This window comes from Anser anser (assembly GCF_964211835.1).
Source record: "Anser anser genome assembly, chromosome: 2".
NCBI classification, from domain to species: Eukaryota; Metazoa; Chordata; class Aves; order Anseriformes; family Anatidae; genus Anser; species Anser anser.
Genome location: NC_139721.1, coordinates 116,954,370 through 116,968,310, shown reverse-complemented (window position 1 = coordinate 116,968,310; position 13,941 = coordinate 116,954,370). Strand labels below are relative to the sequence as shown.

The window sequence follows — 13,941 nt, the reverse complement described above, 5'->3', positions numbered from 1 at the left end:
CTCTGCTTAATTTGCCTCCTTGCTGTTACAAGTCTCTAAATGTACTCACCTGACTGAGAAGACCTAGGTCCTTAAGAAACCGTCCCAGAGTCTCATAAAGATCAGCCAGGCAGATCATACTTTCCTCTCCCTCACAGCTTTTTTCATATTCTTTCAGAGAGTCAAAATACTCAGCTGCCATAGAGCTCTTATCTTTCCCAACCAGCTGCCAGTAACTCAGCAATTCTGCAAAATGTCCCCTGTTTTAACAAGGAAATAAGAAGCTCATCTTATCTCTGACACCTCTCTATTCAAACTGATGCTATGTTAGAAGAATAGGGCCATACGCATGAATTTTGTCTTTATGCTACGGAGTGTCTACAGAGACAATCCATGGAGACCGCTGCAGTTCAACAGCAGTATTTACGCCTTTACCAAACCCCCAGTTGTAAGAGAAAAGAAAAAATATATGTTATTTATATAACAACAGGGTCACCAGTGCATTAACATTTCAGGCTCTACTATTCAAGTTCCTTCGATCTTGATCTATCATTTTCTGATTTATATTTTCAAAGAAATAATTATTCACGTGCTTGACAAAACCAAACAAATGAAAACAACAACAACAAAACCCTTTGAAATGTTTATACCCGCCGAAACAGCAGCCACCTTTGTACCTTTTGTAAAGGTTCTGGGATACAAAGAGATTCAAAAGACAGTTGTGTAGCTTTTGCTTGTCACCCTGCTGTTGGAAGAGCCAGGGAAGTTCATCTGCACTTCTCCAAGTCACTCTGTCTCGACTATTGAAAGAAAAGCCATAAAAATAAGAACTCTGAGAGTCCAAATACTACTCATCGATTTGACGTGAAAACTAGGCAAGTGTACAGTTTCCATACCTGAATATCTAAACAGACAGATTACTATGAAACCTATCCACTCTGTTTTCTCACATCTTCATATATTTTCATCTTAGAGGGCCCTGGAAATCCCCGATACCCCACTGGAAGCTGCTCCTCCCTCCCACATGGGCTAATCTGTGCCAGCTAGCAGAGTTGTAGCCCTGAAGAACTGTCCTTTTGTACCTCCCTTCTACAGCACGCTGTGGCCCTGTTGGCTTTCTGTTACCCAACAGTGCATGCTCTGAGATGCAGTAAACAGTAGCCCACAGTTGGGACACACTACCTGAGGACTGTAAATGCAAATCTGTTTTCAAGATGGACATGAACTTGTAAGCCTTTCAGCTTATTGCTTGCTAAACACAGGTAGTCTCTTGTCTCTTCATGTTCCAAGCAACCTCAAACTTCTCAGCATTTACTAGGAGTTAAAAATCTACATGGGGTCAGTCACCACAAAATAAATGATCTATTATAAGTTCATGCCCTAGCTTATCACACGGTAATTTCTTTGCATGCCTATTCCCCTCAATATAAAGTCCTCAATCTGTTCCAAGATTAAAAAGCAACAGATCAACAATAAACTGGTCAAATGACAATTAGGGTATTGTAGGGTCCTACTGCTGTGGTAATTTACTAAACCAAGTAGGAGGTATATAAAGAAAACAAAAATATCCATGAGGCATAAAGCCTGCAGTTTAGTACATCTTGAGGAATTATGACCCACCTTAGCTGCATGGTGAAATAGTCCACTAGTTTTTGTCTATAGGCAGAAATAACATTTTCACCTTCTTCCATGTACTCTAATCGCACCATCTCCCAAGCCTGAAAGAGAGTACCAGACAGAGAAAGAGAATGCATTCCATTTGTTTAGTAAGTCACCCTTATTAAGTCAGATAACACACAGGGAGCTATGCAAGATTATTTCTCTTTTTAATTAAACAAGTCTCATGTTATAATAAAAATCTTTCAATGCCAAAAGCGGTACAAACATTGTCTTATGTTATACCAAAGCTCTGGTTATTCAGGTAACACTCCCTCCCTCAATTCAGCTTGTTTTTATGGAACTAGTGTTTTCTGGGACACCCTGAGTTAACATCTGATAGGTCAGAAGTTTCTGAAGGCTCGAAATGCCAGGTTTTTAACTGCTGAACTATACTGACCAATAATGGTAACACAGGTGTAGTAGTTTTCAAGGTGATTCTAACATCAGTCCAGAAGTTAAGGAAAACAGATGAGCAAACGCAGATGAAAGGCTACCTAGTTAATAACAGAACTTATCTTAAGAACAGTAGGGACTTGGGGTGTAATAAGGCAAGGATCTGTAAGCAACTTAACTTCTCTGAGAGAAAGAGAAAATGAACTCTGAATGTAATCAGGTGTAAAGTTGGGTGAACAAAAACAGATTGAAAAGCCTCCAGCATTTACCATAATATGGTCAAGAGCAGAATCTGTACAAAGCTTTTGCATTGGTGGAGTTGCACTTGCATGTGTTTAGAATTTAAAAAATTACCTGGAGATGCTGGAACTTTAGCAAACCACAGCCATATGTCAGCAAACACATTTTGTGCAGGCTGTGAACAAGCAAGGCTAACACAGCAGAAGACAGTTCAGGATAAAGTTCCATCAGCTCTGATTCACTTACACCATTGTGGCTTACACCAATGACACACAGTATCTAAGGTAAAGCAGAAAAAATAGCTTACACAGTTAGTCAGCAATATTTGCTGCAGATCTCAGATTACTGAAATCCAAAGAAAAACATCGTGCATTACCATCTATAACTTTATACGACACAGAAAAAAAAACATTTATATAAACCCTTTCCCTTTTCTATCCTCAAAGAAAAATCCTCAGTGCTACTAGTTCAATATTCTAACAGATAAAGCACCAAATGGGACAAATAACTGACATCTGGGACAAACAAATGGTTCCATAGATCTTCCTCTAAAACACTTTGGAGAAAAGGTAACTCCATTATCATAAAAAACTTCAATCCAAGTAAAATATGCTGAAAGCCCCATGCTGACAGCACCAAAGAACTTCTTGCAATCGTTGAGTATCATGTTCTAATTCAAAAAATATTCCACTAAACAGGGAAATTCTGCAGAAGCAGGAAGAGGAATCAAAAATCTAATAAGCTGTGCCCTGAATTCACAAGATACCATGCTTTGATTAGATTTACTATGCTTAATGTAGTTAATCACTGGATCAGGGGACCAAAGGAAGTGCTGATTCTACATCACATCATAGTGAAGAAGTTCTGTTTTGTTCTGTGAGATAATGATTTAGTTTAAATTTAACACAGAGGAGTCAGATGTTCTGTACTTATGCAATACATAAAATTAGATTAATACAATTTCCTGTCTGTAATTAATAATGACATAACCTCTGAATCATACATATGAACTAATATGAATCAGTATTTGCCTTTAATTTAAGAAAAACTCTTTACAGTAAAGAATATATATTTCCTGTAGAAATCATTCTCTGCTTACCTCTCTCAAAAGACCTTTCTCCTTATCACTCCGCAATGATTCTTGAATTGATCTCAGAACAAGCCTGTACAGGGACACTGTGTCTTGGCATTGGAAACACTGTTGAAGGGTTTCATCAATATTTCCTGTACTTCCAACACTGAGCAGACGGACAAAAAGGACGTGCTTTAGCATATTACATTTCTTTGAGCACGATGAACTGAAACTACCAAAGAGCTCTGCGTCAAAAATGCTCTGAATTTCCTACTGGGTTTATAAGGTACACAGCACCAGGCAACATTAAGACCAAAAGAGGTGAATTTCTTAAGCCACCTGCCATCATATTCTCTGATTTTTCTAAATAACTGCACCATTTTTATTTTCAAGAAACAGTATGTTGCAGTGTTCTTTCCTCCAGCAGGAGCACAGAGTAAGAACATCAGGTTGGATAAAGGTAAAACCTCACGTTGCTGTTGCACCTAATGCATTTACAAAGCATGTTTTCCAGAGCAATTAAGCATTCTAGAACACAAAACAGAAACAAAAAAGAAAGAAAATCACCCACAGTAAATTATCATCTTCTGTGAGTCTCTAAATTAGAAACGGAGCCTTCTCAACAAGATGAAGTCTAGGTTAATACTAAGCCAACGCACTTAAAAGTATTCTGTTGCACAAGAGGGAAGATTAATTTTCTCCACAGCAGAAATTACACAGCAAAATACCACATGCAGGATGTTATACTAAACAATTGCTAAACTCCCTTTCAGCCTTAAAATTTATGAGGCAAACTATCTGGTACATCAGTAAATACAGCAGACCTGAATTAAACCATTTAATGAAACAATACCAACATTCTCCAAATGCCACTAAAAAGCATTTAAGTAACTGATATATTTGAAACAACAAAAAAATAGAAGAAAAACAGAAGAGTTGAAGTCAGAATGATAGTCAGAGCTCTCTGAATTCACTTCTTATCAAAATGGCAGAGATTATTTACTCCCTGATCTTTCCTCCCATTGCATTCCCCAGTCAGTGAAGGGGTGAACTTCATACACTGTTCTGCTGTTTTTTCTTAATGGGATTCACTCTATATTAAATTAATATATTCCAAAATGCTAGCAAATCTACTTTCAACCTTCTAAGCTAGTGATGAGCATAACTGCAGAATCATCTGTACCTACCAAGCAATGGTTTTGCCCAAAAGAGTGACATACAATGCATTGCAAGTTGTGGCAGAACGACAATGTCTCTCAAGCTTCTTCTCCTACAAGATTTTAAACAAAATCTGTAAGCTAAGACAAAATTAACCACACCAATATGAAGTTCACCATTTGACAAGAAAATAGAAGTTTTAGATACGCTTCTATGTGTAAAATCTGAAGAGTATGACATGAAACTAGTGCACAAAATACTTCATGGTTTACCAGGCATAATACAAGCTAAAGTTTCCCTTCCAATTTAAGGGTAAGAGTTAGCATCTATTCATTACATCTCTAAAAATGAGAACTACCATACAGCATTAGTTTTCAAGGGAACGAGGTAAAATATTTTTCCACCACCTAGACAGTGTTATATTATTATGCAATACTAAACCTTCTATGATTCTAAAATGAAAAGAATATGTTTACAGCAATATGTGTGACTGTACAGTTTTCCTGTTAATAATTTACACTGTTCCATCTGTGCTTTGGTGCTATGAGCCACAAGGCAAAAAAAAAAAAAAAAAAAGTAAAGAAACACTCAGACTCTATGCTGAACAGTACTATTTAGTTAATTAAATAAAATACTTTCTCTTGGCAGCTGTACTGTTTCATCTTTCCATGTTTTCATTAAAAGTTATAGTGGAGTTAGGTACTTCAGAAAAACTGCAAAAGACATACCTGCTCTTTAGTCAATTTAACATTTGCAGAGTTACATTCTGCACTAATGAGAGATTTAACATCTTTGGAATTCAGTGGATCAAGATGAAGAGTGGGCCACAACCTTTGATAAAAGAGAACAAAATTATATTCAGACTTAATAAATAGCACACAAGAGGAGAAGAAAAAAAAATGACATCAAAGTTCTACGGCTTTTTAAAGATTGATATGAAACCAGTAATTGAACTTACTCCCTGCTACTAAGAAATTCTAGTCATCACAAGCCAATTTCAACTTTTACCCTTATTCTGGATCTACATCACAGTATTGCAGTTCTTGATGTGCACGTGACTGATCCTCTCACATAGAGTCATGTGGATAGGTCCATCAGAGTAAAACAAAAATCTGGTTTCACAACAGGTAAAAGCTGCAGTTGCAACAGAGGAGCTTTCCTCCTCCACAACAGTTGCAAAACCTTATCTATTGATTACATCTCCAGGCCTTAATAAATCTGACCATTTGCTCTTAAACTAGTAACTGTAATTATTTTAAGCAAGGCTACTGTGAAACATCTCAGAAATGTAACATACCTCCAAGCTTGTGGACATGTTTCTACGTTCACTGATACAATCACTCTCACATTAACTGGCAGGGGATCTATCAGCCATTTCATATGCTTTTCAGCTTGCTTAAAAACAAATTTTGATTATTTAATACAAGACTTGTTCAAAACAAATGCCAGGAGTTGATAGGTTTCATTAATTGCACAGCTCAGAGAATGGAGTTTTGAATTCTCCGGTGTCCTTACAAATTGTTCATGATCTGATTCTTGAAACAGTACTAAATGATCCATTAATACTTATCAACACGACTGAACATTAAATAAAGCAGACAGAATACTATTGCTACAGTGTTCACCTCATAAAAACTGGGCAATTTACAGGCCCAGTAAGTAGTTCACAGCAACAAACATCTGCGTAAATAATGTACCTGGGCTACTCAAAAATAAATGTGTTCAGGCAAATAAAATTAAAAACAAGCAAGCAAGCAAACACCCATAAAATACAAATTTCATCTATAAAACTGACTATTTTAACTCATCTGCACTTATTGCAAATTATTTTTACATGTGCTCTTCACAGCAAAGCAAACATTAATATTTCTGTTACATAGATATAGCTGAACTTATTACAGTAGTGAAAGTTTATTTTGGACTGACAAATGACAAGTATTTTGAAAACATACCTGTATTTGGTCAATAGAATCAATAATTATAATTATGCTGCCCTGATGGCGTGCAGAAAGTTTCTCTAGCCAACGTGGAAATTCTTCCAGAAGTTTAGCTGGATCCAAGGTCAGAGGTGACACTAACCAGGAATGTTGCATAAGCTGCAAAATTGTAAACATACATAACAAATTCTACCTTAAAAATCAACTAACAGAGTTGAAGACAGACCTATAGACACGAGAAAAAAAATCGTAAAATCTTGGGGTAATTGTTCTAGTCAAATTCACACAGGATTTTTTTTTTTCTACTTTATTCAGAAAGCCAGCAAATGCAGAACAAAGAATATTTATTGAACTCACTACATAAATTCTAGAGAGATAACTAGAATTCACACAGTGGACAAGGGATCTGGAGACTTAAAAGGACTTAAAAGTTGCACAGGTTAAAAAAGGCAGACTTCTGAAATACATGAGAAAATTGCAAGGAGCACACGATTTATCTAAAGGTTTTAGTCCTGTGAGGTCCTTTCTGCCACCATCTGGAGGAAAAAGAAAGCTCAGACCCTAGCAGAAAAATACTCCTCATTCATTTCCATATATCGCACACATATTTACATATATTCCACCTGATCTAACACACAATGGAAAAATAAATTAGCTTTTTAGAGAGACTAGTCTAGGACCAATACTGTGCCAACTGGCAAATACAGCCTCAGGTTTCTAAATACATAGAACAGAAACCACCTACCTCTCTCATCAGCCAGATGGGAAAAAAAAGTTTGGAAGAAGCTTATATGGCTTTATAAGCCATCAAGATTGGTCACTAGAAGCATAACTATTATGCATATCCCAGAGATACAATTTAAGGGATCTTCATTCAATGTGTAGGATCAGATTCCCCCCTTCTATAATGCCTTACACTTTCATTACTTGTACTGGATGTAGAAAAACCTGTAGAAGTTTTTCTTCTGGCATACACAGAGACAATATCACTTTCCAAGGAATCATGCAATGCAGGGAATGTCATAATGTAGCATACCTTTAAAGTAAGGCGTTTAATTATCAATGCAGATTCTGAACTGGTAGACATGGGCCTCCCAACAAAGTGGTAAAGAATTAGAGTGTTTGGTGAATGTTTCTGTTGCAGCTGAATCCTAAAGAGAAAAACAAAAACAAACAAACAAAAATATCTAACAGACTACATTTTTGCACATATAACTCAAAAATAATCAGTTTTGCCAAGAGGGTAGAATGTCTGAGCTAGAAGAGGTGATCGGCATTTACTTTACAAAATTGGGTAGATGTTTTCTGAGCTATAATCGAATCTTTTATCCATTTCCATTTTTGCTCTCCCCAGTACTGGCAGCCATTAACAAATGCCCTTCATGGCAATGGATAGTCACATGATACTGAGCTTGTTAGAAGTAATGGCACTATCGATTTATTTTAATGGCAGCAATCCTATCATAGTCTACAAGTGACCATAAAAAGGATTTCTATGATAAACTATTGGGTCTGATCTTTCTTTCCCTTTATTTCAGTAAAAAAAAATAAAATGTCACTACCATTTTGACAGAAGGAGAGATTTCCCAGAACCTGGTCCTCCTGATACAAGCAGAGGTGGAATTGGAGCTGGTGCTGCTACTAGGTCATTTAGACGTTCAAAGTACTGTAAAAAAGACACAACCATTACAAATATTCTACTGTTTAAGGAAAAAATACGCCACTTGTTATTGTAAACCATCTAAAAACTAAATGTATGTACAAGTTTATTAAAGTAGGGTAATAAACACTAAAATATAACTCAATGCAGATTGAAAGAACTTTTTAATGAAACATTTAAACCACAAAATTTATCATCTCTTTTGAAGAAAATGTAAAGTATATGAACATTTTTTCCAAAACTTGATTTAGTAGGGACTTTCAGTGCTAGTACACCAAACTGGTATTAATATAGTAAAGCCTTTGGGTGCCATTTTAATTCAGCCTTTCCCCAACACACACCATGCCCCATCTACTCTACTGTATTGGATATGTTTGTCAGGACAAAGCCTTCAAAGTTTGCATCTGCCATAACATTATGAAGCTGTAAAGCACACGCGTGCACACACACACAAAGCTTTCTTTCACCACATGAATGGCCAAGAATGTTATAGCAGAGCTCAGAACGATTTAAAACAAAACAAACAAACAAAAAACCACACACCCTTCATTCACTTAGGAGAAATATTTTGTCTGCAAACAAGAAGTGGAGGCACACTACGATACACATATGTATCTTTCCTTTTAACATTCTATTTTACGGTTCTAATATGTAGTAAAGGTGGCACAATCCTCCAACCACTTGTTAATATATGAGCAGTGAAGTAAAAGAATAAGTTGTGCTAATAACATAGGGATCCTAATACCTTAAACCCATTAACATAGAAACTGCATCCTTACATTACGTCCTAACATCAAAGAATATTGCCCAATTCAACTGTGACATCATCACTTTCCATGACCACTTCAACATTTTTTCTTCCTACATTCATTCTACTTTCTCTATATATACATCCGTTCTTGGCACCCCCAAGTTTCAAAAAAGTTATTTTATACTGACTTATTCAGCAGCTCTTTACTTTTAAATTTCTGATATTATTCTCACATATGTATGGTTGTACAATGAGGTGAAATTTTTCATTAGCCATCTGCAGAAAGCCTAACTCCAGTTGTCAAGACAGAGCTCCAATTTCCATTTAAAAAAAGACATTCAGAGTTTTTCCTAATGACACCCGAAGTCTAGCTGGAGGACACTATTTCTGGCACACAATGGTTCTTTTCCTCAGTGTAGAAACAAAAACTGCTTCTTCATCAATGCCATTCAACAAGAGGCAAACTGGCATCTCTCCCAGAAAATAAATATGCCATCTACATAAGACATATGGCTTCTTCTAGCCTAAGGAGTAGCAGCCCCTAGGAGGCTCTCAGACACAACTTCTTTAGCAGAACTACATCTTGCCTCACAAGAGATGGAAACAAGCGATGGCTTTCTCTTCATCCATATACATTTCCAGTATACTTACTTTCTCAAATCCCAGCTCACATGTTGAATTAGAGGCCTGCTGAAAAGCTTCCATCTGTTCTTGTTCATCATGTGCATCCCACAAGACATCACCAAAAACTTCTTCTTCAGGAGCAGTGGACTCTTCCTTATTACCCAAATCTTTGCCTTCTGGTTCTGTCATTTCACAGCCCAATATATCCTGAGTAAAAGAAAATTGCATGGAAACAACTACAGCTATAAATCTTAAAAGTACGGGCACATATAGCGTTATTGTCAGTGCCACTGTGTGCAATATGCTCATTCTCTTTCATGCCGGCAGAGAACATAACTAAATGAGCTATTAGATGAATCCAAGTGAACTCTAAACACACAGGTCTCAATATACCAGTTTTAGTCTTCTCTAAGTGGAAGCAACTCACAATAAGGAAGGATACTGAGAATCAGCTATGTGATCTTTCATTATCCCAGGATATGGAACATCATGTTAACAAAGAATTTAGCCCATCACTAGACCCCTTGCTCTGTTATTTCTCCTTCTGTTCATAAAAGCAGTGCTCAGTTCAGGATATTTTTTCCCCACTTTAAGTTTTCCTTGCTTGCCAGGTATGAATGATAAAACACAAGAAGACCCTTTGAGTTACATTGAAGCAGCATATTGCAATCACTGACAGTATCTGAGATCATAAATCAGAGATGGAACAGAAAAAGCTGAAATGCATCAGGTGCCCTACCTGTTTAATAATCTTTTCTACACAAGTATAGATTTTGTGTGTTCCTTCCTCCACACCTCCCACATGATCAATCATCTGAAAAGGTAGATGACAATGCATGAAGCAACTCTGAATCCAACTGGGAACAATATTTAGGACTTCCAACAAAAGCAATTTGCAACACATTTAAATTCCATTCTGCTGTACTCCTTGTGTAGGATTCACTTTACCTAAGCATTTAGAAGTTGGGCATTTAGTCTCAGCTGTTCTTAACAGCCCCCTATACAGAGAGAGATGATAGGCCACCAATCTGTTTTTGGATATGAGGAATCTCTCTGGAGATATGCTTCTCTCTGCAGTGTCTGGAGAGGGACCTGAGATAAACACCTTTGCCATTTACGTGGCTAAACACAGATGAGAAATTCCATCCCTATAACACAAGGACTTTTTTTCAGTAAAAAAGCAATGGGATTTTTTTTTCCCCACTAATGAAAATTTCACAATCTTCATAAATTTCAGATTCATCTACCTGCTCATATAATGAGTATCCAAAGCAATAAGCATAATGAAATTTCTCCAAATATCTGGGACTACTAGCACTTGATCTTAGTTACGGCAAGAAAGTAAGCCTTTCAAAATTCAACAGCCTTTAAAATACTGTACCTTTGCTTTGTTCACACAAGAAATTTGCTCAATTAACTGCTGCACTGAGCCTGAGCTGACTCCATCATCATCCATTCTGTGGTAAATCAGACGGGGTTTTTCTTCGGGATTTTTCAAGAAGGCTTCTTCACAGTCCTCCAACAAACAACTAGATTGGAAATCAGCATTCTTGTGCTATATTACACTGCTGTAGTAAATAGCTCAATCAACACAAGCTCCGAAGGTGGGTTTCACTGCAAAATCTAATTCAAAAGTCATATCTATTTACAACACAGACGACCAAATATTTCATCCGAGAACTTAAGATAAACCCTGAAGCAAAGAACAGTTATATGAAAAATGTATGCTACTTATACTATAAATATTAAAACCATTAATTCTTTGGTTAATGCTTTGTAAATTAAAAGCTGATCTTCCTGTCATACCAATATGCAGAGTGAAAAATAATTGTCTTGCAAGGAAAGAACATGGATTCACGCATGATTAACAAGCATCATATATATGTTTTGCTGTTACTTCTTTGAAGGCTGTTCTATTCTTTGAAGACAGAATATACATTACAAGGAAAAGCCCTGTAGTGTTTGTGAGACATAGGATAGCCTCTTAGTATACAGTAGTTGAAAAGCAGAATTAAACTCCTCCAATCTCAAAAGTACTTAATATGTGTGGAAGAAGTGATTCCATGGATATCACACCCAGCAATCTATTGCTGTTCCACAAAAAGGACTATACAACTTGGGGATGCTGACAGTAGCAGACAGGATTTCTCTCTCTTTTTCTTATTTTCTTCATATGAATACCATGAGCTTCATCATAGATTTTATAAAAGAAATAAATAAGTGAACACTGTTGGCAGAATTTTTTTTAAACACTTGTGACCCACACACATAACACTGGGTTATTTGGCAACAGTGTCCCCTTGAAGTGGCAATGGCTCCTCAGCAGCAGACACTCTTTCTCAGAGCATAAATGTATGGCAGTTCTAGCCCAATTCCTCTAAGAAAACAAATCAAAATCATCTGTGGTACCTTGCTGTTCCCTCATGCACTCCACTGCTATAAATCTTGTCGACTAGTGTTTAAGCCAGCCTTTAGTTCTCTGGGGAAACATGTTTTACTTACAGAAACAGTAGGTCTAGTTAATACTCTAATAAAGCAACAGCTGTGAAATCCCCAGAGTTCAAAATCTAGCCCAAATATGAAACTTAGAGCATAACAGTATTTTCAGATTTATACTTTCATACAGATGTTTTGGAATGACAACTCCACAATCTTTAATTTTTATGTTTTCTAATCTCTTGTTTCAGCAAAATTTATCCCTACTTCCCCCAAAACCAACAAAATCAAACTCTCTGCCCAAAATTCCCAAATACACCATAGAAACACAATTCTAAAAAATATCTTCAGTTCAGGGTTTTTCATTTAGAAATTTAAGTGTCTTCTTCTAGAAGGTTAGGCCATAACTTACCGAACAAATAGAAAACATTGCACCACCGTGTGTCTTAAAATATCATGAGTTTAGTAAATTAAGTTGTAGAAAGCTAGCATAAGGTACCACAACAAGGAGCCATGAAATTAGTCCAAAAAGGTGACAGAGATAGAAAATAATGTGTGACAGAGTAAAATCAAGGCACATGTAAGGATAGATAAGTAAATGAAAAACACTGAAGACATTCATGCCAGCCATGTGAGGGACCAGCGGAACAGCAGAGAGCTGATCTTGGAAAGCAAAGCGTTTCCTTATTATGAAGGCATCTTTCATGCTGAATTTTAACAGAATCTAAAGATATAGGAAAAAGTAAATGACCAAAACTGATACATTCTTTTAACTGTGTGCACTAGTAAACTCGAAGTTTGAAGGAGTACGACTTAGAAGATAATATCTTTGGAAATGTACTGAGAAAAGGATCTCATACATTCTAATAAGCTATGCACTCTGCATAAATTACCAGTTTCCATTTACTTTACCAGTCTGGAAAATACTTACCTTGGCAAAGTTAGATGTAGGAGCAAAATGACTAATGAACTTTTTTCAATTTCCCATTTTCTTACATCCTTAAAATGATTTTCATTTTCTGCTGGAAAATGAACAACTTGAAAGAAGTAGCCCATTGTCTCACAGATTCTTTGAAGTTTTGGTGAGTAGTTCTGAAAGAAAATTTGAAACTGCTTTAGTAATAAATCTGTATAGCATCAAGGACCTACTAGATAAATCCCTTTTTTTTTTTTTTTGTCTATGCAGTTTCTTCCCCTGAAGTCCTTGAAAAGACTTTCTCTGAATTCACTGAAATTAGGATACAGCTACTAAAGCTTTCAAGAAATATTGGACAAATTTCTGAATAAGTATCCCAATGGAAACAAAAGGTTTGTGAGGTACTCACTTTAATGAAGATCTCCACTTCTCGTTGAGTCTCATCAGTATTAATAATAAAACATCTTACTGTGTTACTCCACAGAGAGTGAGAAAACAGAGGAGTAACCTGCAATAAACTGGCGACAGCAGCATCCCAGTCATCTGCCAATAAATAAAAAAAAAAAGTCTAGAGATCTCCACATTGACTACACTGGATGATGGATAAGCCATCACCTCTTAACATCATTAATACTACATTTTGTTTAAAATAGTAGTAACATTTTTACTCTATTTTTATTTTTTTAAAATTGAATTTAGAGAACACATACCATCTGATAACGTCATGTAATTTGATAATGTGGCAAAGAGATATTGTTAAACGTGTATTATCATTAAAATGATATTTCATTTAAAATAGCATTGATGAAACATATGTACAAAAATCAAGTCAACAGCTGTAAAATAGATAAAATATGCAGAAATAAAAACACAATCAAACTCTTTTTTTTTCCTCATATCTACATGTATTTCAATTAGACCATGTTAATTAACGACAGTGAAACATTACGGGAAGTGCCTCTTCTTGAGATAAAGTCAATAGCCTTCTATATTTGTACTGTACATCAATTCCCTATAGAAGTAATGAATTTTAAAACTTTCTTAGGCTCTCTATTTTGTGGTTGAACATTCTTTCAAGCCAGGAATAGGCTTCCCTTTCAGTACCACCTGGCACGA

At 36.2% G+C, this 13,941-nt stretch overlaps 2 protein-coding genes across 3 annotated transcripts in view; one reads left to right on the top strand and one right to left on the bottom strand.

The window, feature by feature from the left end:
- Positions 1-13,941, top strand: part of TMEM108 (transmembrane protein 108) — a 274,766-nt gene that overhangs the window by 18,240 nt on the left and 242,585 nt on the right. The gene's annotated exons all lie outside the window — the stretch shown is intronic.
- NPHP3 (nephrocystin 3) overlaps positions 1-13,941 on the bottom strand; it is a 28,209-nt gene that overhangs the window by 8,301 nt on the left and 5,967 nt on the right. For both annotated transcript variants that reach the window (XM_083825031.1, XM_083825032.1), the window contains exons 5-20: positions 13,235-13,368; positions 12,841-13,001; positions 10,855-11,002; positions 10,213-10,287; positions 9,501-9,680; positions 8,001-8,104; positions 7,475-7,589; positions 6,454-6,597; positions 5,799-5,896; positions 5,230-5,332; positions 4,531-4,613; positions 3,371-3,509; positions 2,386-2,550; positions 1,600-1,697; positions 657-779; positions 50-239 (exon numbers count right to left, since the gene is read on the bottom strand). In XM_083825031.1, coding sequence (XP_083681157.1) covers positions 50-239; positions 657-779; positions 1,600-1,697; positions 2,386-2,550; positions 3,371-3,509; positions 4,531-4,613; positions 5,230-5,332; positions 5,799-5,896; positions 6,454-6,597; positions 7,475-7,589; positions 8,001-8,104; positions 9,501-9,680; positions 10,213-10,287; positions 10,855-11,002; positions 12,841-13,001; positions 13,235-13,368 — 2,060 coding nt within the window. The remainder of the gene's footprint in view (positions 1-49; positions 240-656; positions 780-1,599; positions 1,698-2,385; positions 2,551-3,370; positions 3,510-4,530; positions 4,614-5,229; positions 5,333-5,798; positions 5,897-6,453; positions 6,598-7,474; positions 7,590-8,000; positions 8,105-9,500; positions 9,681-10,212; positions 10,288-10,854; positions 11,003-12,840; positions 13,002-13,234; positions 13,369-13,941) is intronic.